At 43.5% G+C, this 25,845-nt stretch overlaps 1 protein-coding gene across 1 annotated transcript in view; it reads right to left on the reverse strand.

Moving 5' to 3' along the window:
• Positions 1-25,845, reverse strand: part of cubn (cubilin (intrinsic factor-cobalamin receptor)) — a gene marked incomplete at its 5' end in the record, with an annotated part of 130,639 nt that overhangs the window by 12,344 nt on the left and 92,450 nt on the right. The window contains 21 exon segments of the mRNA XM_084048808.1: positions 2,530-2,747; positions 5,219-5,348; positions 6,365-6,580; positions 6,983-7,132; positions 7,602-7,758; positions 8,783-8,970; positions 9,348-9,573; positions 10,827-10,948; positions 11,146-11,295; positions 11,373-11,576; positions 14,578-14,746; positions 15,154-15,341; positions 16,646-16,786; positions 17,896-18,105; positions 18,681-18,859; positions 19,742-19,928; positions 20,721-20,889; positions 22,540-22,730; positions 23,268-23,414; positions 24,227-24,424; positions 25,125-25,317. Of these exon segments, the coding sequence (XP_083904934.1) occupies positions 2,530-2,747; positions 5,219-5,348; positions 6,365-6,580; positions 6,983-7,132; positions 7,602-7,758; positions 8,783-8,970; positions 9,348-9,573; positions 10,827-10,948; positions 11,146-11,295; positions 11,373-11,576; positions 14,578-14,746; positions 15,154-15,341; positions 16,646-16,786; positions 17,896-18,105; positions 18,681-18,859; positions 19,742-19,928; positions 20,721-20,889; positions 22,540-22,730; positions 23,268-23,414; positions 24,227-24,424; positions 25,125-25,317 (3,733 nt within the window).

Below are 25,845 nucleotides of genomic sequence, written 5' to 3' on the forward strand. Positions count from 1 at the left end.
GGGATCTATACTTGGACAGCTCCAGTTCTTCCCTACACCAAATCTCTCTGTCAAAAATAGCCAATCTACAAGCTCACAACGTTGTGAGCTTGTAGATCTGTTATTTCCACCGGTCAGGCCAGATGCAAACACACAGGCTTCAGCACTTCCCTGTATTGGCCTGTGGGGGTCAGTAAACGACCAGAAATGCCATGGAAGTTAGTGAAGGAGCTGTGTTTATAATCTGAATGGAACAGAAAAAGTCCTGAGTCACAAAGATGGTGTGACAACGCACAGATTGCAACCTTTCTATCATAGACTTGACTTTGTCTCTACAATAGTCACTAGTCACAGATAGTGACCTGTGTCTGAATACAAAAATAAAGACCAGGGGGGATATCAAAAACAGAGGCATTCCCCCCCAATCCCTCCCCACACTAACTTGTTTTTGGAACATGGGAGTGCAGTACCAATAACCCATTCAATCTGGGAACACATGTACAAATGTCTTCTAATGTTGCTATAATATCTAGAGGTGCTCAAACTTTTTCATGTCAAGGACCCCCCAAAATTATATGTAATTGGCCGCCGACTCCCCATCTCAAAATATTTAGTTCCAGGGACCCTCAAAAGCAAAGATTTGAGTTACAAATGTTTTAAAATGCTTTAAAAATATACATATTCAAAGATTTGCACAACTGTTCACAATAAAATAAAAAAAAAGCTTGTAGCTATACTACTCTGAGCTTGTATATCTGCTATTTTTGAATAGCCAAAGTATAAAATAATGTTTTAAGTGGTTGCACAGATGGTTTTCCCGGTTTTAATGGGTTGAGGGAGACTTTTCTGGAATCAGGGCCCACTTGAAAATCTTGTAAGCGTTTGTGGCCCACCCATCCGGCCATTTATCACGACAACCTGTCGGTGTTAAGTGGTCAGATGGGTTGGCTGCGTGCATTTTTCAGAGCATGTTTATTTTAATGCTCATCAGTTAATGCCATCAGCTGTGTTCCAGCGTGGATCAATGGAACTAAGGTAGTGTACGTAAGTTCTTATTTATCATTGTCACAATGAAAATAACATCTTTTGGAATCACTGCGGTAGAGAATGAATACGTTACTATTAGACCAGGGGCGTAGCCACGGGTGAGCATAGGTAGGCCTGGGCCCACCCATTTGTTTTTTTTGCCCACCCCAAAAAAAAAGTAAAAAAAAAAAAAAAAGAATATATATATATATATATATATATATATATATATATATATATATATATATATATATATATATATGTTCATATATCATATTCAGCCATTTTGATAACGGTGTATCCAAAATCCGTCACAAACCCGCAAAAAAAGTACCCAAAACCAGCCAAAAAACACAAATGTTCGCTTCGCACGTGTGCACGGTCTGCACGTGAATGCGTGCCCACCCGCTCCTGCCTAGGCCCAGCTTACACTAGCGTTCTGGCTACGCCACTGTATTAGACCACCCAGTGGTTCATGGGAACAAAATGGAGGAGGGGCTTGTTGTGACACAATGTGGCAGTGAAGGGAGTGATTTAAGCTTCACCATGAGTGCAGGGCGAGTCTGTGGTCACACAGCTGGCATGGCAAATCTATTTTACTCTGTCCGGCTTTGTTGTGTGTGTTCTTTCACACACACACACAAGCAGGATGCACTTGTGTGGCTATATTTCTTGAGGAACAAAGGCTGTGTCTGTGCAGAGAGCAGTCAATTAAAACGGACACACACACACACACACACACACACACACACACACACACACACACACACACACACACACACACACACACACACACACACACACACACACACACACACACACACACACACTCCTCTTGGGAAATCACAGGCTAGCTCTTACAGGCAAACCCATTGTATGACCCATTGTCCAATTATGCCCTCATGGGAGTATTTTAATAGTTTGATAAGATTACGACACACTCGGATTTAAGGATGAGCGAGTGTTCGATGTTTGAGACAATGGAACAACAGCTACCATGCACACGGACACACCGGATGGGCACTGGGCTTAGATGGATCAGAGCTCCTTGGTCACTAGGTAAAGTGATTTTTATCAGAACAGAAGCTGAATGGACTATCAACGTTTTTCAGGCCAAGGACCCCTTGAAAGAGAGATGAAGCAGGGACTCCCTACTACATGATGTAAAATTATGTTACAGATGAACTTTTCATGGACTAGCACTATCATTAGTGTGTGTAAATGTATGTTTAATTGTTTGTTTGTTTGTTTACACATTATATGTTCTATTAATATGTTGGATTCATGTTAATGTGTCATTTAACCACTTAACCCTCAATACTTACATTAGTAAACTTGACCTTTGGCTCTGTACTGTGCTCTTTTTCCCCTCTACACCGAACCTCTTCGCCAAAAATAGCCGATCTACAAGCTTATCGGGGTCCCTGGCACAAAATATTAATTTAGGGATTCTTGACATAAAAAAGTTTGAGAACCACTTTGATATGAACTGTATGACTGTATCCTCCACGGTCGCCCACCTACCCAGGGTCTCGCTGTAGGTGGCCCTCCAGCCCAGCCCGTTGACAGAGGAGTCCGTCCTGAAGACGATGAAGAGCTGATTGGCCGTGGAGCGGAGGTTTGGTGGGAGGGCGGAGCCACAGAATTTCCCTAGCAACGGAGACAAGGTGTCCGGTCCGTCATACACTGCCACGTAGTCATAGCGACAAGAGGACGAGACCTCTATTTGGAAGGTGTTGAATCTACAGAGAGAGAGAGAGAGAGAGAGAGAGAGAGAGAGAGAGAGAGAGAGAGAGAGAGAGAGAGAGAGAGAGAGAGAGAGAGAGTATAATGGAGTATAACCACAGTCTTCTACTGTTGGTCACTGTGATTCCTAGTATAACCACAGTCTTGGTGTTTGGGTGCAATTTTCAGTTAGATTCATTAAAATGTAGATTCCATTGAGCAAAGGATGCTGAAGATGGAGCTGTCAGGCAATAGGAGAAGAGGATGGCCAAATAGTTCTATGGATGCGATGCAAGAGATAAAACGCTACAGAGAACAGAAACAGATGGTAATAGATGATGCGCTGTGGCGACCCCGGATGGAATTAGCCAGAAGAAGTAGTAGTTTCCATTGAGGACAATCCCGGTGTACACACTTTGAACTTTTGAGTTCTCAGGAACACAGAGGAAAGCCTTATTTTCACTGGCTGTGTGTTAACCAATTAAGCCCTAAAACGCTTTGTGGTACGACGGATAGATAAAAATAATAGCATACAAGTTCACAATGCATCACGGCGCGACACGTTGTGAGCTTGTACATCAGCTATTTTGCCTAAATATGAATATATAAATGCATATTTTGAAAATGCTTTCAACCATTTCAAATGTATTGAAGATTTTGGCCTATTTTGCCCAAAATAGGGATCATGGTTCTAAGGATTGTGTGTAGAGCACTGGTTCTCAAAGTGGGGTCTAGGGACCATCAAGGTTGCTTAAGGTGGTTCCAAATGGACCCTTACAGATCACTAACTCTGAGTGTACAAATGGAACAAAATTTCGTTCCATTTGTGCACTCTCAGAGTTATGCGGGTCCTTGAAATAAATAAAACGTTTGAGAACTACTACAGTTATTGGGCCCAATTCACTAAGCTGTTTACACCCATATTTTGAACATAACGGAATTTACGCAACTTCCCATGTTAGTAGTCTGATTCATTAATCTCTTTCTGTCTGTTAATTTTGCGGGAGGTCTGCTTTCTCTCAAGTCTGCTCCGAGGCTGACTTACATGGTATCAAAGCTTGTGTGTCTTTAGAATGCTTTATTCTTCATGCAAAATGTATTACAATAGTGCCAAACTTCAAATAAAATATGTATGTGCCCAACATTTGTCAACACATAAAAAAGAAAGAAAAACAATGTCAACGATCTATTGCTTCTATGCATATTATAGACATGACATGATGCAAATTCAACTGCTTTTGTTTCTTTTCAGTTGACGCATTTAGAGCTGAATTATTAGTTCCCTTGGCGTGCTTGCCATTTCTGCAACTGTGGCCACAGTTTCGCTATTGGGCTTTAAGTTTCATGCCAACTCCATCGCGATATTAATCTATAATATTGATCACATCAGTGATCACATGAATGAAGTCTTATCTTGATGAGAATACAGTATGGGTGAAATCTTGCCTACTCCATTTCCAATACAGTGGAGGGTTCGTCCAAAGAATAGGTTCCCCTCAGTAATCAAAAAAGCTCTGATAAAAAATATTGTATATCTGCAGATTCCAGAATATTTTTTTTACCTCGGCAAACGTGAGTGGGCAATTGTTCAGTAGAAAGGGGCTTATATAATATCCATTCCAAGTTTTCTTAGCCTTTGGTCGTGAGGTTAAACATTGTAATCTTCTTATTCTCGTCATTACACATGAGAGTAGGCTATTTAGTATTTACTTTATTAACGATCGGCATGAGGGACTCGCTTGCGCTAATCTACAAGTTGTCAAGTGGGTGCGTACCCACGCGTTGTAAGCTTGTAGATCTGTCAATTTTGAAGCGGGATGACGTTTATGGTCTGCCGTTGTCTTTTATGGTGTTAAATGGGGCGTAGAGGATCTCAAAAATGAGTTTCACCTGCGATACACACAAATAAAGGTCCATCGCATGAGAGATTGTGCATATCAAAAATACGCGCCCCTTTAGTCACTTTATTTAGGCACTATTTACGAACAGCTTAGTGCAGTGGTCTTCAACCCTTTTCATATCAAGGTTCATTATTCATTCGGCATGTGAGCCACGGACCACCATTCAATGAGATTTAGACTCTCAGACCCAAAACTTTGAATATTTTGTTATCGTTGGATACGATTTTGTCCATAATTCCATACTGTATTGATGTTGTACCATAGGAGAGACAACAGGCAAACATTGATCAAAATAATAATAATTTAATTAAGTAATGAAGATGTTTAACGATAATTTAACTCTTGAGAGCATAAAATGAAACGAAATGGACCCGTAAGGGTCCATTTGGTTTAATTTTATGCTCGAGAACATGAAGAGTTAAAGATCTATAAAGGTCCATTTGGCTACCAACTCTCCATCATTTAGCTGGGGACCACCTGGAAACCGCACCACTGGTGGTCCTCGGACCACTGGTTGAGAAACACTGGCTGAATCAGGCCAAATGTATTGTATATGGTGTATTCTCTGTGTGTAGAGTCAGTCTTACTTGAGGTCGATGACGGTGTTGGTGCGCACCATGATGTGATAGGTACAGTTGATGTTGTGGTGGTAGTTAGTCATGGACAGGGCTGGACTGCTCACTGTGCCTGCTGTTGCATTGTAGAAACCACCACATGCTGCAGGAGACACACACAGACGCACACCAAATTATTACCATAAAACAATCATCTCTCTTGTGAGGACCATGCAGGAAAATTATCCTCACAATGCCTAGTTCTCAAATTGCACTATACTCGTGGGGACATTTGCACCTCACAAGTAGAGTAACACAAGTACATCTATGTCATTTCCATTACTTCCTAATTTTATTGTATTTTTTCATGGAATTCCTTTGATTTTATTTATTTAAATGTTAGATTTTCTTCCCGAAAAATGTTGCTTCCCTTCCTTTTTTCACTTCTTTTTAAAAATATTTACCGGCGACCCATACAAATGTGTCCACGACCCACAAATGTGTCCCGACGTTTGAGAAACACTGATCTATGTGACAATAAAATCTCTCAAATCTGGCTCCTGTGGGGGGCCTGCCTGCACCCCCATGGTGCAGACTGTTTACACCGCACCGGAGGGGAATGTGGTCCAGAATGTGTGGAACGCTTCATTCAGGCCGGCCAAGAGGGGAACGCCCGGAATGGCAGGACGGTGCACTTTGTGAACAATCGCTGGGGATTTGACCACTCAGCCGGATGGGGAGGAGAGACCCATGGAGGCCATACACACAGAAAAACAGATCAGAAAGAGATTCAGACTGGTATTACTAAAAATGCCTGTCCCTAGACTCATATTCACTGACTGCACAGCAGCGGTGGAAGAAATACAGAGGTTTTGATGGTGAAAATAGCCGATCAAAAGCTCGGTTGTTGATCGGTTATTTTCGAATAGCTGAAGTATTAAATAGGGCTTATTAGGGTAATGTGTGTTTTGTGAAAATAAGTGGTAGTCCAGGGGTTCCCAAAGTTAACCATACCAGGCACACCCCCAAATAGCCATGCACAGCCAAATAAGAAAAAGAGGTTGCGCATCAACAATGGGTTTTCTCAGTGGAGTGCTAGACCCAAAATCCAGGATATCTGTGTGTGTGCGTGTGTGCATGCGTGTTTGCGCGTTTGCGTGCGTGCGCGTGTGTACTTACGATAGGTGCGGTATTCGGCCATGAAGCCATTGTCGTTCACACTCAGGTCGGAGTAGAAGTTGATAAACATGGGGCCGAAGCTGGAGTAAGGACCGGGGAGGGGGTGGCCAGCCTGGCCACAGACATTGGCAATGGGCGTGCCGGAGGCGCTGGTCCCTCGGTAGATCTTTACCCCGTCGCGTCGACAGTTGAACACATCTGGGGTGACTGGGGTGACTGGAGACAGACATTTTTCATTAGTTTTTACTTTTTTATTTCCATTTCCATTCCGTTTTAACTTCACGTTTTAAATTTCAGTTTAGTATTAATTCGTTTTTAAAGCAGGTTTGTTAAAGCAGGTTTTTAAAGCAGGTTTACAAGACCAATCCTGGACCAATCCTGGTCCTTGATGCCAACTGTTTTCTATCCTACCAGGACCTCTAGTACTGCTGGTTTTCTATCCTACCAGGACCTCTAGTACTGCTGGTTTTCTATCCTACCAGGACCTCTAGTACTGCTGGTTTTCTATCCTACCAGGACCTCTAGTACTGCTGGTTTTCTATCCTACTAGGACCTCTATCTGAATACTTTTTTTTCACCACTGAATAACACAGAGGAAGGAGGTGGACGTTACTGTACTTTCGGTTTGGAGTATGCGGAACGTGAGGACGATGATGGTGGTTGCTCCAGCATCTATGGTGTAGTTACAGTTGGCGTAGTCTGGATAGTGGGCGGGGTAGTTGGGAGACGTCACACGACCGCTGGCTGCTGTGAAGTTTGCCCCACAGCCTGCAAGACAGGAGGAAACGTTTAACAACTTAAACTGGGGTTCAAGTGGTTAAATTAGTAGTTCCCTCTAACAGAAACAGTGCAACAAGACCAAAGGTCCTTACTAAGCAGTGGTGGACACAATTCAAAATATTGCAAATAGCCGAACTACAGTACAAGCACACCATGTGTTGCACGCGACAGGTTGTGAGCTTGTAGATCAGCTATTTTAACTATTGTTGATATTTTTTTGAAAAATAATCTGAGTACTTAAGCCTTCTCTCCTTATAGCCCGGTCCACACCAATGACTCGCAACGCAGCGAGGTGCAACTTGCAACCAGTTGCAGCGGTCGGAATTGACCTGTCGCAGATCGGTGCAGTATTGGGATTCTGTTGCAAGTGGTTTCAACTTGTGGAATCATTGGTGCGGACTGGGCTTAAGCCTTAAGCAAATAGAGGTGTTTGTACTGTGCATTATACAGTACGTACGTGAGTTGAAGTCTGCAGAGAAGCCTGTGGCGGGTGCACCCGTGGACTGGAAGCGCACGGTGATGATGTTTGTGGGGGCGACGACGGGGCCCGGGGCCGTGCTGCCGCAGCCTGTGAGCAGCAGGGCATCGTCGACCTGGGACCTGCCTGACCACACCTTGCGGGGGAAACACACACATATTGCGTCACTGTGTGTACATACAGCAGTGAATAAGAATCAACTTTAATGTCACATCACAGGTTTGCACAGGGTGTAAAGAAGAGGGAGATTTCTTTTTCCAGAAAGGGAGAAAAATAAGGGGAAAATGGTAGAAAACATTAAATAAGCATGTCAAAGAGAACATGAAAAGTTCAAGATATCTACATATATGAATGTATAATAATAATAAATTAGAATTAATCGATTTGTAAAATAGAATAAAACAACGCACTTTTCTATTATTCTATTAATCAAAAACAAATTGATTGAAACCCTATTTTATGTTTCCTATCTGATTATTGTTATGTCTGTTATGTTATTATGCCAAACGGCGAGCGCCCTACAAAAGCTTCCAAGCGCCAAAGTTGAAAATATTCAACTTTTCAGCTCTTGCAGATTAGGGCATTAACAGAATAATCGAATATTCGAATATTCGACTATCAAACCGACTATTCGACTATCAAACCACTATTCGATTATTCGATAATTCTTTTTTTTTTTTTTTTTAAGTTTTTTTTTTTTTTTTTTTTTTAGATTTTTTTTTTTTTTTTTGGCTTTTCTGCAGCAGACACGCAGCTGTGAGCTCTGGTGTGACGTCAACTCGCATTCCTTGAGTCCAGTCATCAATGTCATTGAAAGAAAAAAAAAAAAAAAAACTTTTTATTTTTATTATTTTTTATTTTTTTTATTATTTTATTTTTTATAATCAAATCGATTAATCGAATATTCGAATACTTATAGGTCGAATAATTCGAATACTAAAAATCACTATTCGTGAATGCCCTATTGCAGATATAAACGCCACACAGACCACCTGCGTTTGGTTCGCTTCATAGGAGTCTGAGTTCTTTAGGGGTGTTCACATTATGTGCAAAGAAAAATCTTGTTCATTTTGAGGGCTGAAACAGTGTGAAAACACCCTAAAACGCGGCACACCCTTTGTAAACAATGAATCCTGTCCAATTCTTCTCCCCTTGCCCACCTTGACGTAGCTGTCCTGGCATGTTCCGCTGGTGTCTGGGATCTGGAAGAGGCTGTTGAAGCCCATCTCCAGGTGGTTGCCCTCGTTGCCGATGACGTGCCAGGAACACTCAGAGTTGGCGGGGAACTGCTGGGGGTAGCTGGGAGATGTTACGGTACCCGTGTCTGCATGGATCACCCCTCCACAACCTGGGACAAAAAAACAACAACAACAAAGAAGACAGTCTAATGACGCCATGGCTTCCCTTTGCAAAAGAAAAGGCTTTCAGAGAGTAATGTTAACAATGTTGGATTTTTTTTGTTAAACAAATGTCTTATATATATTAGAGAAAATCTAATATTTTCAGATGGCACAAGATCTTTTCTGATAGCACAAAATCTTTTCAGATGGCACAAATTATTTTCAAATGGCACAATCTCTTCTCAGATGGGGGTCTGCAGCCAACCCTAAAATATCAAATTGGGGGTCCTTGTTTGAGAACCACTGGTATAACTAACCGATCAAACCAGAACAGTCAAGATATTCCAGAGAGTCATGTGCTCGTGTACTGTATGTCGTTACCCACCGGAGGAGTCGGCTTCCCAGGAGGCCACGAAGCCTCCTCGGGACACGCTGTGGTCCGCCAGGAAGACGATCGCCAGCTGGTTGGATCCTGACTGCACGACTCCCGGGGAGTTGGTCCCACAGTACTGGCCGACGACCGGAGCGCCTGGGTGGCCGCCGTTGAAGATGGTGACCGAGTCCCAGCCACACGTTTGGTGGGCCTCCAGGTTGAAGTAGCTGAAGGTCAGCTGGACACAGGCAGAGAAGCACAGTGGAGACGTTTAATCATGTTTAGAATGGCTAGTATGTTCACACTGGCAGGCCAAATCAGAGGGTCGGCCTCCTAGACAGATTGGAATCAGATTGGTTTTGATCATCAGTCTGAACAGCAAAAAAAATCAAAAAAACTAAAACATGGACAATTATATTTACGATTCAGATTTGAACCACATTCGATTCCATTCCGATTTCTAAAGATGTGTCTCAGTTTGGAATTTGTACTACGCTGAAAACAGCCAATCTACAAGCTCACAATGCGCCACATTGAGATTTGTAGATCTGATCACTTCCAAATGTGTGCTGTCTGAAAAAAGTCTTATGGCTGGGAGGAATGTGATCAGAGACAATTTCCCTCGACCTTCTGGAACACATTTATTATCCATCACTACTCCCTGCTGTGAAGCCCCCTCCCCACCTTGTAACTAATTTTATGTCCTAAACGGTGTCTAACCAGACAATTGGGAATCTCAGGATTCCAATTCAGCTCTTGTTGACCCACGAGACTACCGTGAGGTCACTCGTTTGAGTAGCCAATCAACGTGTAAGTAGGTAGCCTTGGGTGCGATGTGGCCCATAGGTCAGGGCTCATCTCCTGTTTATGTGACCTGAGGCAGCTTGATGTCCATGTACCCCTTAAGACATGACGCTAGCATGTTGCAGGGACTTACGCCCAATCTAACCCCTGATGCTGAGGGTCAAGCAGGGAGAGATTTGGTGCCAATTTTATAGTCTTTGGTACGACTTGGCCGAGTATTGAACCCCGACCTCCCAATCTCACGGCGGACACTCTAACCACAAGGCCATTGAGCTTCAAATCAATCAACACACTGAATAAGACATGGCACACTGAATAAGACAAGGCACACTGAATAAGACAAGGCACACTGAATAAGAAAAGGCACACTCAATAAGACACAAGGCACACTCAATAAGACAAGGCACACTCAATAAGACAAGTAAAAAAACAAAGAAGATGGAGAACAAGAAGCCACCTTCCTCTACTTTATTGGTGGCAGCATGGAGACCACATTTGTTGGGTCACGGACAAAATGGGTTGACTGTTGTTCAGTGAGAATTGAGAGCTCATTGGCTGTTGCCTTAGGATGGGTTAAATGCAGATAACTAATTTCACCGTATATGCAAATATACAGTGACAAATACCACAGAGGAGTGTGGACTATATTATTATTATTGTTATATTAGTGTGTTGACAAAGACTCACTTTAATGGTGTGGCCCTCTGGGGCCTCCAGGAGCCAGGCACAGCGGCTGGGCCCTGGGTAGACGTTGGGGTAGTTAGGAGTGGCTATGACACCTCCCTCTCCCGTCTGCCAACCTCCACAGTCTGAAGAGGAGAGGAGAGGAGAGGAGAGGAGAGGAGAGGAGAGGAGAGGAGATGAGAGGAGAGGAGAGGAGAGGAATAATAAACGTTAGTCATAATGTCCCCGATCGCATTCTTCCACGTTGATGGTGGAATTCAAAGATAGGTCGAGACGTTGATGTGACTGTGCTGGTAACTGTGAGAGAACGGTGGGGTCCTACCAGAGAACATGTACTTGGCCATGAAGCCCACGTCTCCCCCTGATGCGTCAGTCTTGAAGTGGACCCACAGCTCTGGGGTGAAGACCACAATGGGCAGTGAGGGGACGGTCTGTCCGCAAATCTTAATCAGCTGCTCTCCATCATGGTCACCTGGAGAAAACAACACAGATTAGTTAGGGGGAAACCCTGTGCATGGTTTGTGTCAGGCCTGCAGAGCGCTGACTCACCGAGGCGGAACTGGAGGAAGTCGGTCTCGCAGGTCTGGTGGTCTTCCACGTGGAGGTCTGTGATGAGCACCACGATGGATGAGTTGACGTGCCGGGGGTTCTGGATCAGCCACTCACAGCCCAGGTTGTTGCTGTAGTTGGACACGCCGTAGCCCGGGGACGTGAAGTTCCCTCCGGCCGGGTCACTGAGGATCCCACCGCACTCTGAACAAACAAGCATGATACCATTTACAATTTAGGCATAATCAGTGGCGTAAAGTAACTAAGCACATTTACTCAAGTACTGAACTTAAGTACAATTTGGAGGTATTTTTTACTTCACTTGGAGGTATTTTTTACTTCACTTGGAGGTATTTTTTACTTCAGAGTATTTCCAATTTTCAGTACTTTTACTTCTGCTCCACTACATCTCAGAAGCAAATATTATACTTTTACTCCACTACAATTATTTGAAAACTTTAGTTACTAGTTACTTTGTAGAGTTTGATTATTATTACAAAACATAAATTACCCACCTATATACATTTCGGCCATTTGAAAATAGACGATCTACAAGCTCACAATGCATTGCGATGCGACGCATTGCAGATCTGCTATTTTCAAAATATTTGTACACATTTTATACTCTCTTGTTCATACCTTTCATTTGGTTCAATCTATCTATACATTTCTAAACCCAAAACCCCAAAAAAGACCCTGCCACTGCGTGGGACTAAACACAAAAACAACATATCAATGTCACTAACAAGACACGCCACAACGTGCAGAAACATTTCTAAACCCAAAACCCCAAAAAAGACCCTGCCACTGTGTGGGACTAAACACAAAAACAACATATCAATGTCACTAACAAGACACGCCACAACGTGCAGAATAATTCGCTCAGTCTGTAGGCCACTTCATACTGCTCAGCACACATCTGCCCCCTCGCAGCATAATTAATTGCGGCCAACACAAACTCACAACATTACAGTCGGCCATGTTGTTCCTTAGCGTCATCGCCGACCACCGCCCAACGAGACCCAAGTGAGGTCAGACAACACACTCCATATTTGGGCATAGCTCCATTGGGAACATCTCCTATTATGGCTCTGGGAACATCTCCAAATATGGACACAACGCCAGTGTGACGTAATCTCACGACAGCATGACATCACACCCTACCTATAAATTCAAGACCTCTTTGCACTGCAAAGCACTTAAGGACGCCACTCCACCTTCACACCGCCACATACCGTGCCAGTGATGAAAAGGAAAAGGCCTTCCACAACTTCATTGACGCTGCCTGACAGCCAAGGTAATGACACCTGCACTCTCCAAAACCTGTGCCATTACTTCCCATTTCACTTCCATGTCCAAAAAAAGGACCCCAACGGAAACAAGCCCGCAAGGACTTCTTTGGCCGGACCTTTTAGACTAAAGCATTATAAATGTAACTGTGTTGCAATGTCCAACCCACCTGTCTGGCAGCGTCATCATGGAGACCTGGGTGCCAGGTATGGCTACCAAGCTGACCAGTGCAGCCACCCTGGTGGACTACCAAGATGTAATGCGCTTCACCATCGAATATCTGAACACCCTCTGCCCCACTGGATTTCCCCGCCACATCATCACCCTCAAGCCTGGGATGCCCTTGATGCTACTCCGCAACATCAGCCCCAAAGACGGACTGTGCAATGGGACCAAACTCTACTTCCAGAGGGCCCTCAACAACAAGCTCCTGCTGTGCACAATAGCAGCCACACAAAAGGAGGTCTTGATCCCTCGCATCAAGTTCCTTCCTGAAGCTGGACAGTTCCCTTTTGACTGGGCTAGACGACAGTTTCCGGTCCGCACTGCTTTTGCCACCACCATCAACAAGTCCCAAGGGCAGACCCTCAGAAGAGTGGGAGTCTGGCTACAGTCCCCTGTCTTCAGCCACGGACAGCTTTATGTTGCCAGTTCAAGGACGGGTGACCCAGACGGGTGACCTCACGTTTGCCATACCACACCAGACAGACCACACTGCAAATGTGGTTTTCAAAAAAGTGCTGCTTCCACATTGAGGTACAACTGTTGCATTCTTCCATGTGTCATTTCTATACATTTCCAAGGTCTGCCATACCAGGTCTGAGTAATCACAAAGTGGGTTTTGGTCATTGGAGAGGTGATGCACGTCACCTCTTTCTGAAGTGGGTACTTTCAAAGCCTGCCGTGGATTTAGGAGAGCACAAAACTCTCTCTCACACTGTGAGGTGCCTGTAAGGTGGCACTGCAAAGTGAACGACGCGTCACGCTAGACGTTCGGGCCGCGAAGCGGCCCGAACGTCTAGTATTTATACAAAACACAGACTTGACCACTTTCACTTACCAAATGTTTCAAAAGTAGTGAAAGCAGCAGATCTACAAGCTCACAAGGCTTTCGCTACTTTTGTGCGACACAGGCATACAACAAAGTAGGACATTCTTTTATGAAAAAAAGATGAAATATGGAGATACAAGGTTTCTGCCTGACAGCAACAATTTGGGTTTGGATCTGTTGAGTTCTGTCACTGGTACCTACTTTTTCTTTTTTTCTATCCCTGTTTTTAACCCATTCAATCCGGGAACTCATTTTCGATATTTAGCTATACCATTATTTTACACTTTGGGCTATTAAAAAATAGCAGATCTACAAGCTCAAAGCTCAAGCTTGTAGATCTGCAATTCTTTTTGAAAAATCGTGAAAATGTGTGCAAATCTTTGAATATAATGTTTTTCTAAGCAAAAATGTTTAACTCAAATCTTTGATTCTGGGGATTCTGCAAATGTCTTCTAAATCCTAACATTTCATTTTTTAAAACACTTAGGTTGCTATAATATCAGTGGTTCTCAAAATGTTTCACGTCAAGGACCCCCAAAATTATATGTATTTGTCCGCGCTATTCCCCCCATCTCAAAATATTTTGTTCCAGGGACCCCCAGAAGCAAAGATTTGAGTGTAAAAATGTATAAATATATTCAAAGATTTGCACACATTTTCACAATTTCTTTAAAAAAAATAGCAGATCTACAAGCTCATAGCACAGCACTCGGTGCGGCGCTATGAGCTTGTAGATCTGCTATTTTCGAATAGCCAAAGACATCTACAGTGACACAGATGCGTTCCCAGATTGAATGGTTCAATGGGTGGGTAATAGGTGCTATTGAAATAATCATCATCGGTCTTAGTTCTGACATCTCTGACCTGCGGCTTCGTTGGAGGAGTAGCTGGCGGAGAAGCCTCCGTTGGAGTTGGAGTAGTCGGTACGGAACACCAGCGCCATGATGTTCATGGAGGAGCGCAGCTGGGTGCCCGCTGGCACCGTGTCACAGAGCCGCTGGCGAGCCGCGTCTTCCCCCAGCCCGTTCCACACCTGGCACACACACATTAAGGAAGGGTTAGGAGGTGTCAGGCAAACAGCAAGTTAACCCCATTAAGACCGGGAAAGACATTTTTTAGATGTCTTTGGCTATTCAAAAATAGCAGATATACAAGCTCATAGCACTGCACCGAGTGTTGCGCTTTGAGCTAGTAGAATTGCTATTTAAAAAAAAAATCATGAACATTTGTGCAAATCTTTGAATATGTATTTTTTAAAGCGAAAGTTTGTAAAATACTTTGTTCCAGGGACCCCCCAGAAGCAAAGATTTGAGTTACAAATGTTCGCTTAAAAATATATATATTCAAAAATGTGCACACATTTTCACGATTTTTCAAAAATAGCAGATACAAGCTCATAGCGCTGCACCGAGTGTCTCAGGTAAGACATCAGGGACTCACCTCCAGGTAGTCCCACACACAGCCTATATTGCTGATAACTTCCAGCCTCAGGTCGTTGATGGTGAGGGTGACCCTGCGTCCTGCGGGGACGATGATCTCCCAGCGGCACAATCGGTTGTGAGGGTACATGTTGGGGTAGTTGGGGGAGGATATGGTGCCCGACGGAGCGTTGAGCTCTCCTCCACACACTGCAGCGAGGAGGAGGAGGAGGAGGAAGGGGAGAACCAATAACAAAGGTGCAGAGCAAATGATGGCTTGGTAAATATTACAAACATAATAGTATGGCTGGGCAATTAACCAGAAATATATTTAATCCAATATTTAGGACCAACAACCTGCTTAATTTTGCTCATGTGGGTCGAATCGAATAATCTGACTTTTTACACTGTTCATATTTTTTCATATTATATATATTTTTATATAGAAAAATATTTCTATATTTCTATATTATATAGAAATTGACATCGATTAGTCTGATTAACCACTTAACTTTGTATAATACTATGTTGTACAATGGTGGCTTGTAGATCTGCTATTTTCTCTATATATTTTTTTAAATAATCGTTCAGTAATCACAATCCAAAGCGTTAAAAGCAGTTAGTATCACAAAATAATTGTGATATTGATTTGAAATCATATCGCCTAGCAGTACTACTACTAGTACTGCTACTAAATACCACCTCTACAACTACAACTGCTGCTGTTACCAATATTGTTGACTTTCTTTGCAAATACATGTTTCTTATACAGTATATCAAAACAAATAGTATTCATGACAATTAAATAATGGCAAGATCATAGGCATAGAGAATGAAACTTATACTGAAAGTAATCCGCAAATGCTTCCTTTTGCTAACTACAGTATATGCATGGGTTGGCTTTGTATTCATTATTATAATTCGCTGTTGTCGGGCAGAAACCTTGTACCTCCATATTTCAACTTATTACGTTTTTTTCATTAATTAATGTCCTACTTCATCATACAAGAGTGTCACACGAAAGTAGTGCAAATAGCAGATCTACAAGCTCAGAACGCGTCGCTATGTTTCGCGTTGTGAGCTTGTAGATCGGCTGTTTTCACTTTGGATTTTCTTTTAACTCCCTCACTGCCAGAACTTTTTTGTTTTGCGTTTGCTCACTGCCAGAGATTTTTCATTGAAAAATAAAAAGTACTCAGGAGCCGAGATACATAAGTTTTAAGTTTTAAGTTAACAAGGAAGTGGATGGGAGTCTAGAGCTTCGAAAAATCATATCTCCTTGGTCTTTGGGTCAAATTGAAAAAAAAAAAAAAGATTTTTTTATTTTTTTTGAAATTACGTTTTTTACATCAGTGGCAGGTTTGGTAAACGGGAATAATTACATTTATTACGTCAGTGGCAGTGAATGAGTTAATATATAATAATAAAAAAGGAACGGTTTTGGACATAAAAGGTTTCCATCCGACAGTGATGAATTATGGCTATTATTAATAATGTGGTGACAGTATCGGTACCTTCCACGCTGGCTTCGAAGGTCAGACTGAATCCAGGCGCGTTGCCAGAGCCGTCGGTGACAAACCTGACGTAGGCGAAGCTGTCCGAGGTGTCAAAGGAGGCAGGCAGGTTACTGCCACAGTGTCTGCCCAGGAGACGGCCTGAGGACAGAGGGACATGACAGACACCCTGGTTACTGTTAGTTATTCTCAAATCAATCAATCATCCACTGATCCATCCATCCATCCATCCTGTTTACAGTATAGCTATATACGTATGCACTGTATAATGTACTGTTTATAGACCACCGAAGTCCTGACGTCACTCGTTCATCCCCAGGTTCGTAAAGTAATTTCGCTATGGAGAATAACATTGGGTCATCATAGAATCGTCTCATATAAGAATTGTGGTCCAAAAATAAACAAACTGTCTCGGCGCCATTGTCAGGGAGGAGGTTCTATATAGTTTATGATAGTCAGTCACTTATATTTGAAACAGTCTGTTACTGGCGAAAATGTAACTAATTCGGCGGAAGTAACATCATCGTCAACCCGCCGGGGTCATTTGTTTATTTTTGGAACACTGTTCTTATTTGACGCGATATTAATTACGTCTATGGGATTCAGAATGCAGGTGGAAAACTGCGAACCAGGTAGACAAACAAAGGATGCGTAAATTACGTCAGACTTTGGTGGTCTATACTTAACGTATGATTATATTGAGGAGTTAACAGCTTGTAGCATATAGAATGTATTAGTCAAACTGACTGTGTCAGTCAACAGCAGCATGTTAGAATGTGTGATTGAGGGCTCTAACACTGGTGGTGGTACCAGCAAACCGGTTTGGCCTGGTCTCAGAAATTCTATATGTTTGGCATCCATCGCTGTGCCAAAACATCCACAAGTTTCCTAGGGCGTTGTGGGCATCACTTCCTGTCGATTTGATCGGGTATCAGGGATCAAATCGTCAGGAAGTGATGCACACAATGCCCTAGGAAACTTGTGGATATACTCTGTGCATAACTGTAGTTCTCTTTTCCTGAAGGTGGCATAAACATTTCCTGTTCCGGGTCAGTTTGTCGCAGCTTTGTTTGATTGGCTCAGCAGCAGAATTGAACGAGGAAAAACACGACGCCCTCATGTGTTTCTGGTTCAAATCTGCTGCTGAGCCAATCAAAATGAAGCGATGAGAAACTGTCCCGGAACAGGAAATGCTTATGCCCCCTTTTGGAAAAGGGAAGTATAGTTATACACAGAGGCCTGTTCCCCACCTGTGGCGTTGTATTCTCTGATCTCCACGTAGTCTGCCGTGCAGCCGGCCGTGCTCTGCAGGTTGAGTGCATCGTAGGTGAGGGTCAGGTAATGTCCCGTGGGGCCGTCCAGGTACCACTCGCAGTGGGAGTTGTCGGGGTAGTTGGCGGCCGGGAAGCCGGGGCTCTTGATGGTGCCGGTCTGGCCCACGAAGGTGCCTCCGCATGTAGCTGGAGGGAAGAAAAATACCTTTATTGATCCCGTTGTGGGAAATTCAGGCGTCAGAGACAGCAAAGCAGTAAAAGTTACAGACACAGGGCATAGACGTAGAGCAGGTACAGAAGAATAACATCACAAATATTAATAAAGGGGGAAGGGCTGGAGGGAGAGTTGAGGAGGCTTTGATGGTGCTGGGAATATTTGTGTACTTGTATTGTATACTCGTGAGGGCCAAATGTCCCCAAAAGTAAAGTAGAATTTGAGAAATAAATACGATAAAAAGACACATTTCCAGGTCGTCACGAGAACAATATATAGTTATTTGGGGAGTTAGGTTTACGATTAAGAAATCGTGCTTTTAGAGGTTAGGTTTAGGGGTTGGAGTTGAAGTTATGCCTGATTTATACTTAGTTGCACTCACAGCATCACGCACCGGAAAATTGCGTGGTGAGCTTGTAGATCGCTATTTTCGATGCGATCCTAAAATGTTTATGTCCTCAAAAGAATTATAGTAATACAAATATTTGTGTGTGCACGTGTGTACACAGTACTGTACGTGTGTGTGTGTCAGACATCTCTCTCCTACCTATACGGTACTTGGCCTTGAAGCCGATTTTCGTGACACTGTAGTCTGAGCGGAACCTCACGAACATGGTGGAGCCCGTGGAATTCTGGCTAGAGGGGCGGGTGGGCCCGCACAGCCTGGCTATGAAATCAGCGTCTGACGTGGCCCCGTCACGCACCTCCAGGTAGTCGTGCCTACACCTGCAGACAAAATAATGATGGGATGGCGAGGAGACACAGCCTGTTCAGATCCTTCCTTTGTCTCTCCTACACTGTCCCTCTCAGTTTTCCTACTGTCTGTCTCTCCTACCTTGTCCCCTTCTTAACTTTCCTACTGTCTCTCCTACTGTACCTTGTCTGTCTCTCAGCTTTCTTATTATCTGTCTCTCCTACACCGTGTCCCTCTCAGCTTTCCTACTGTCTGTCTCTCCTACATTGTCTCCTTCTTAACTTTCCTACTGTCTCTCCTACCTTGTCTGTCTCTCAGCTTTCTTATTATCTGTCTCTCCTACATTGTCTCCTTCTTAACGTTCCTACTGTCTCTCCTACCTTGTCTGTCTCTCAGCTTTCTTATTATCTGTCATTCCTACACTGTGTCTCTCTCAGCTTTCTTACTATCTGTCTCTCCTACACTGTGTCTCTCTCAGCTTTCCTATTGTCTGTCTATCCTACACTGTGTCCCTCTCAGCTTTCTTACTGTCTGTCTTTCCTACACTGTCTCTCCTATGTCTTTGGTGACATCAAGACATGAGGTACTGCTAATTCTTTTGTTTGACCTTTTTCATTGCACTTTCAAAACGGACCATAATCCACCTTGACGAATAATCTAAAGCAGTCAACATTCAGAATAAGATATATTTTAGAGATACAGACTCCCTTATTTTGGAAAATAAAATGACCAGTGGTGGACAAAGTACTCAACCCAGTACTTGAGTAAAAAAGTTCACGATAAAAAAAAGGCACTCGGTTTTGGAGAGCCAAAGTATAAAATAATGGTTATAGGCTATAGCTAAAACATGACACAGATACTTTTCCGGTCTTAATGGGTTAAGGGTGACTGGGGGGTGGATGTGTGTGTGTTACCTGGTGTCCCCCGGAGGCACCTGCTCGATGTCGAAGTCGCCCTCAAAGTCGATCTGGACGGCCTCTCCGTTGGGCACAGTGATGACCCAGATACAGTCACTGAAATGGGGGTAGGGCTGGGGGTAGTTTGGGGAAGTGATGTAGCCCGGCGGGTCATTGTCATTCAGATGAATGTGTCCTCCGCACGCTGTAGAGGAGGAGGAGGAGGAGGAGGAGGAGGAGAAGGAGAAGCAGAAGGAGGGGAGGGGTTAGATGCTACTTAGGCCTGTCAAAATAATTTCATAATCACCTCAAATCGCAATTATTTTGATAATCATAATTATTTGAGAATCATCAGAATCGTTTCCATGTTGAAATCAAAAATAGCGGATCTAAAAGTTTGAAACACGTCGGAATAAGACATGTTGTGAACTTATAGATCGTCTATTTCTGCTTTTCTAATTGAAAGTATAAAAATATATATAATATATGAAATATACTGTTGCCTATTTTGGCCATAGTACCTTATTTATTTTGATTATTGGTACTTGTACTACTTGTTATACTGTAGTCATTTCTTTGTATATTCATTTTGTCATATCTGCCCTGTAGATTTTGTTCATAAGCCTAAAAGCCTAAAGGTCTAACAAAAATGTAAGTTTCATTTATATGCTCCAATGGTTAATGCCAAAATTAAATTGTTTATCACAGTTATTTGTATGACAAATAATCATCAAGCATTGGTTCTCAAAGTGGGTTCCAGGGATCCCCAGGGATGCTTGAGGGGGTTCCAAGGAGTGCCCAACTAAATGATAGTTAGGAACCAAATGGACCTGTACAGGTCTGGAACTGAGTGAGTGTACAAATGGAACCAAATGGACCCGTAATTGATTCCATTTGTACACTCTTAGAGTTATGGGTGTCCGCGGCCTAATGCATAAACAAAACCGGGTCCTTGAAATAAAAAGTATAAAAGTTGAAATACAGGACAGGGCATTACCTTTGCCATGTGCCTCAAACATGAGTTTGAAGCCGCTGGCCTCGTTGGTGGCATCTGAGACGAAGCGCACGTGGAGGTGATTGTCAGTGGTCTGCACGATGTTGGGGGGGCTGGAGCCACACAGACGACCCCCCAGGGAGGGGGCTGATGCGTCTGGACCGTTCCTCAACTAGAGAGAGAGAGAGAGAGAGAAGAGAAGACAGACTGAACTCCGGCAATAACTCCATGTCATCCATCTCAGCCTGCTTATATCAGGTGTTTATTGCATGCTTTGCAGAAAGTAAAAGCAGGACCTGCCTTAAAAAGTCCCTTAATTTCACTTGACATTGCAATAGTATCCATTTGGCCATAAAACAAAGTATAATCTATTAATAAAGTAAGCATCAGGGGCCTGTAAATGATACCAACAGAAGTATCAACAGACTGAATAATTTCACTGTCACTGCGGTCAAAGCGTGGTGGAGAGCTCCACTTCTTGACAAATGAGACAAACATGTGACAAATTTAAAGCCTTGCTACTTACTTACTACCATGCGGACCATAACCTATCTGTAGCGTGAGGTGGCTTGATGTACACCCCCTCAACATGTTGTACAAGTACACCTCCTGGACATGACGCTAGTATGTCGCAGGGACTTACCCCAAATCCAACCCTTGATGATCCCGAGTGCCAAGCAGGGAGGCATTGGGTCCCTTTTTATAGATTGAACCCCAACCTCCCAATGTCAGGGCGGAGACTTCAACCACAAGCCACTGAGCTAGTAAGAAAAGGATACCACCCCAAATTGACAAGAATAACAAAAAACTAAAACACACAGATACATTTTACAGATTCAGGCAACCTCCCTACGTATTGGGTGACAAACTGTATGTTCAAGGTTAGCAGCCTGCCACAATATGAGAGAATGAGTGATTCTCTTATCTTGTGTAAGTTTGTTATTGCATTTATTATTATTATTTTTAATCATACGTTATTAATGCTTTGGCAATATGAGAAAGCTTCACCTACCAATAAATGGAATAAATGAAAACAATGAATTGAATTGAATTGAATTGAATTGAATTGAGAGAGAGAGAGAGAGAGAGAGAGAGAGAGAGAGAGAGAGATGTCAGAACAGACAGACGGAACAGAGACGGGTGACAGGTGGATGAAAAGAGGAAGGAGGGAGATGTGGGTGTGGGGTTGACGGAGGATACAAGAAAGTATGGAGAAAGCAGGGGAACAGCGTAAGAAAGGGGAGAATGGAAGCAATGGAGTATTTTATTACAATCAATGTGACTGAGGACTGAGTGGTGTAATGGAGTCTGCTCAGACGAGGTCTCCCACATTATTGAATTCAAATGCTAATGTCCTTCATTTGCGCGACGCACATTCTCATATCACCAAAGCATTAATAATACATGATACCAAAAAATAATACATGTCATAACAATTAATACAAACAAGATGATGCAGTCGCAACAACACATTTATTATTACATTATTGTCGTATAACTCCAGAGACCCTTGCATCGATACTTAACGGTAAACCCTGATTTATACTTAAAGCCACACAGAGTCTGTTGCGATTTATTTACCGTTAAATCAGTTTTTAAACACATCTTTAATGTCTATTTTAACTATTTTTGCATGACGCCGTTGTGAGACAAAGTATAAAATAACACTTAAATTGTTACGTTGACGATATATAAAAATATATAATAATCACCACTCAATTATTAGATTAATCGAAAATGTAATTGATAGAATAACAGCTAAATAATTGATAATTGGAGCCCTGATTGGCAGTATAAATGGGTGGGTCTGGTTGCTCGGTACCTCCAGGTAGTCGCCAGTGCTGCACCCAGTCCCAAAGCCCTGGATCTGGAAGGGGCTCTCAAAGTTGACGGAGACTTTGAAGCCAGGCGTCACCATTACGTGCCAGCTGCAGTCCACGCCCGATGGGTAGTTCTCTGGGTACCGAGGGCTGGTCAGAACGCCACGGTCGGCATGGAGGAGGCCACCGCAACCTGCCGGGACCAGGAGACACAAAGCACCACATCAGTACTTTGCTGAATTCCATCTACTGTACAGTATCTTCTCATTGAATATATATTCTGCACTGTCCATTGTTTGATATACAGTAGGTGGCCAGTGACTTTGACCAGTTTCACTTTCAAAACCTTTGCATCATGCATGTCATACAAACAGAATGTGATGCGTTTTGTTGATATAAGTGATACGTTTTTTCACATAGAGTCCTATCCACAAATCCACCATTTAACTTCCACAATCCACATTATCAAAACCATTGGTGTTGTGTGCCGCATTCTGTTTGTGTTACATGCATGATGCAAAGTTTTTGAAAGTGAAACTGGTCAAATTCACTGGCCACCTACTGTATAAGAGGGGAAAAAATAAAAGACAGAAAACTGCTTCTCGATTAATCAATGAATGTACATGAGCAAGATTAAGTCGGTTATTGGGTTATATACTGTATATTTTGGGTTAATTGCCCAGCCCTAGTCGGCAGCGCTTCCAGTCCATGGTGCAGTTGAACTGCTAACCTCTGGTGTAGGAGGCGTTGAATCCTCGTCCACTGACGCTGCTGTCTGAGGTGAAGCGGATGAACATGGAGTCTCCGGTGGAGTGGAGAGGACCTGGCAGCTGCCTCCCGCACACACTGGCCAGGAGAGGGGACAGGTTGGTCTCACCTGGCCATGGGGAACACACGCACGCACGCACGCACGCACGCACGCACGCACGCACGCACGCACGCACGCACGCACGCACACGCACACGCACACGCACACACACACACACACACACACACACACACGTGTGTTAATCTATTGTGAAAATACCTCAAATCACACAAAAATGCATCACACAAAAATTGAAAAATGTCGGTGTCTTCCCTGTGCATCTGAACAGGCTTTCAGACAGTTTGCTAAAGGAATTAGCAGTTAACTGGCATGAATCCTCCTACATGATAATAACATACATGTTAAAATGTAAACTCAAAGCATTTATTCAGTATTACTGTAGCAAGATCATTTGCATATCTTGAACAAAGCCTACAGTACACATCACTAATGATATGCTAACTGCTGTGACTGGCGTAACATTGTCGGCTGAGTGCTAACGTTGCTGAACTGTGACTGGCGTAGCATCGTCGGCTGAGTGCTAACGTTGCTGAACTGTGACTGGCGTAGTGGCATCGGCTGAGTGCTAACGTTGCTGAGCTGTGACTGGCGTAGCAGCATCAGCTGGAGGAGAACAGAATTGCAGAGATACATGTAGACAAACCCTGTTCTAGAAGGCTGGCTGGCCCCTGCAGCACCATGCCATAAAAAAAGAAAGAAAACAAAATAAAATAAATGAAAGAGTCTCTCTCGGATGTGATGATGAGGCTGTCCAAGTAGCCAGGTGGGTTGTAAGATAGAGAGAGAGAGAGAGAGAGAGAGAGAGAGTTGTCTCTGTATACGTAGACAGACAGACAGACAGACAGACATTTCTCTCGTACCGTCTCTGATGACAAGTTCGTCAAAGTAGCAGGTGGGGTAGTCCTCCATGTCCAGGTAGAGTATGTTGAGCTCCACGATGGAGTCGGGGGAGCGAATCACCCAGGTACACTCCAGGTTGTGGTCGTAGTTCTCAGGCCAGCCGGGGGAGAACAGGAAACGCGGCGTGTCGTCAGGCATCAAGGCACCACCGCACGCACCTGAGAGGACACACAAACGCACACACACACACACACACACACACACACACACACACACACACACACACACACACACACACACACACACACACACACACACCAGTGACTTTATAGAATGCAAGAACATATCGTCGCTCTCGGGCAGAAACCGCTTATCTCCGTTTTTCAACTTTGTATTTATATTTGTACAACTCAGTGCTATTGAACGCCCTTTACGTCTGTGTGTGGGTTTTACAAATAATGAACCGATGAAAAGTATGACAAAACCTCCTAACTCCATTGGATCCACAAACTGTCGGTCAAACCACTTAACTCCAGCCTGTGGAGATGGTTGTTTTGTCCATCATTGGAAGAAAAACAAATCTCCACATTAATGGTCAAAAACCTCCTAACTCCACTTGAGCTGTATTTGGGTAAAGTGGTGATGATATAAGGACACATTAAAGTATCTGACAAAGTATAAAGTCACCATACCAACTTTGATGAGGCAGTATTGTGTTGTTCTAAAAACATTTCCTGAAAAGTCAATATTTTTGGACATAGCTGGTTTCTGCCCGACAGCAGAGATATACTGTACAGGAGAAAATGTCCAGCCATCATCTCTGTCAATCTATCAATCAGTCAGTCAGTCAATCAATCTGATGTGAGAGACATTCAACCGTCTGCCGTATATATCCATCCATCCATCCATCCCTCAGACCTGGAGCGATGGTGGGCAGGGGTCCAGAGTCCTGTATGGCCCTCCACTCCAGGAGGAAGCCTCGTCCCCCGACTACCGTGTCTGACTGGAACTCCAGGGTGACCGTGCTGCCAGTGCTGCGCACCGGACGGGGCAGGTTCAGACCACAGAACGTCCCGATGGGGTAGGAGTGGATGTTGGGTCCATCGAACACCTGGAGGAGCAGGGGAGGAATAGCGTTAGGTCGAGTGGTTCTCAAACGTTTTCATGTTGAGGACCCCCAAATTAAAATTGCATTTGGCCGCGGACCGCTAGCCTGGCATTGCCAGACTGACTCTGATCACGTGGGATCACTCACAAGTTCCTCCACGGAGGAACATTTGAATAATTTGCAGTTTCAAGAAAGGGGTAAAGAACAGAAAGAAAGAAAGAAAGAGGACATGTCAGATATGTCAAATATACTGCACCTGTAATGCATGGTTGAAATAGCAATAAAATGAGACAGAAATGCTTGTGTGTGTGTGTGTGTGTGTGTGTGTGTGTGTGTGTGTGTGTGTGTGTGTGTGTGTGTGTGTGTGTGTGTGTGTGTGTGTGTGTGTGTGTGTGTGTGTGTGTGTGTGTACATGCCTGCACCTACTGTATGTAACCTCCTATCTGTGTAAGTCTCTCTCTGTTTAAATGTGTATTCATGTAAGAGAGAGAGAGAGAGAGAGAGAGAGAGAGAGAGAGAGAGAGAGAGAGA

This window comes from Gymnoscopelus microlampas (assembly GCF_963454915.1).
Source record: "Gymnoscopelus microlampas genome assembly, chromosome: 22".
Classification (NCBI taxonomy): domain Eukaryota; kingdom Metazoa; phylum Chordata; class Actinopteri; order Myctophiformes; family Myctophidae; genus Gymnoscopelus; species Gymnoscopelus microlampas.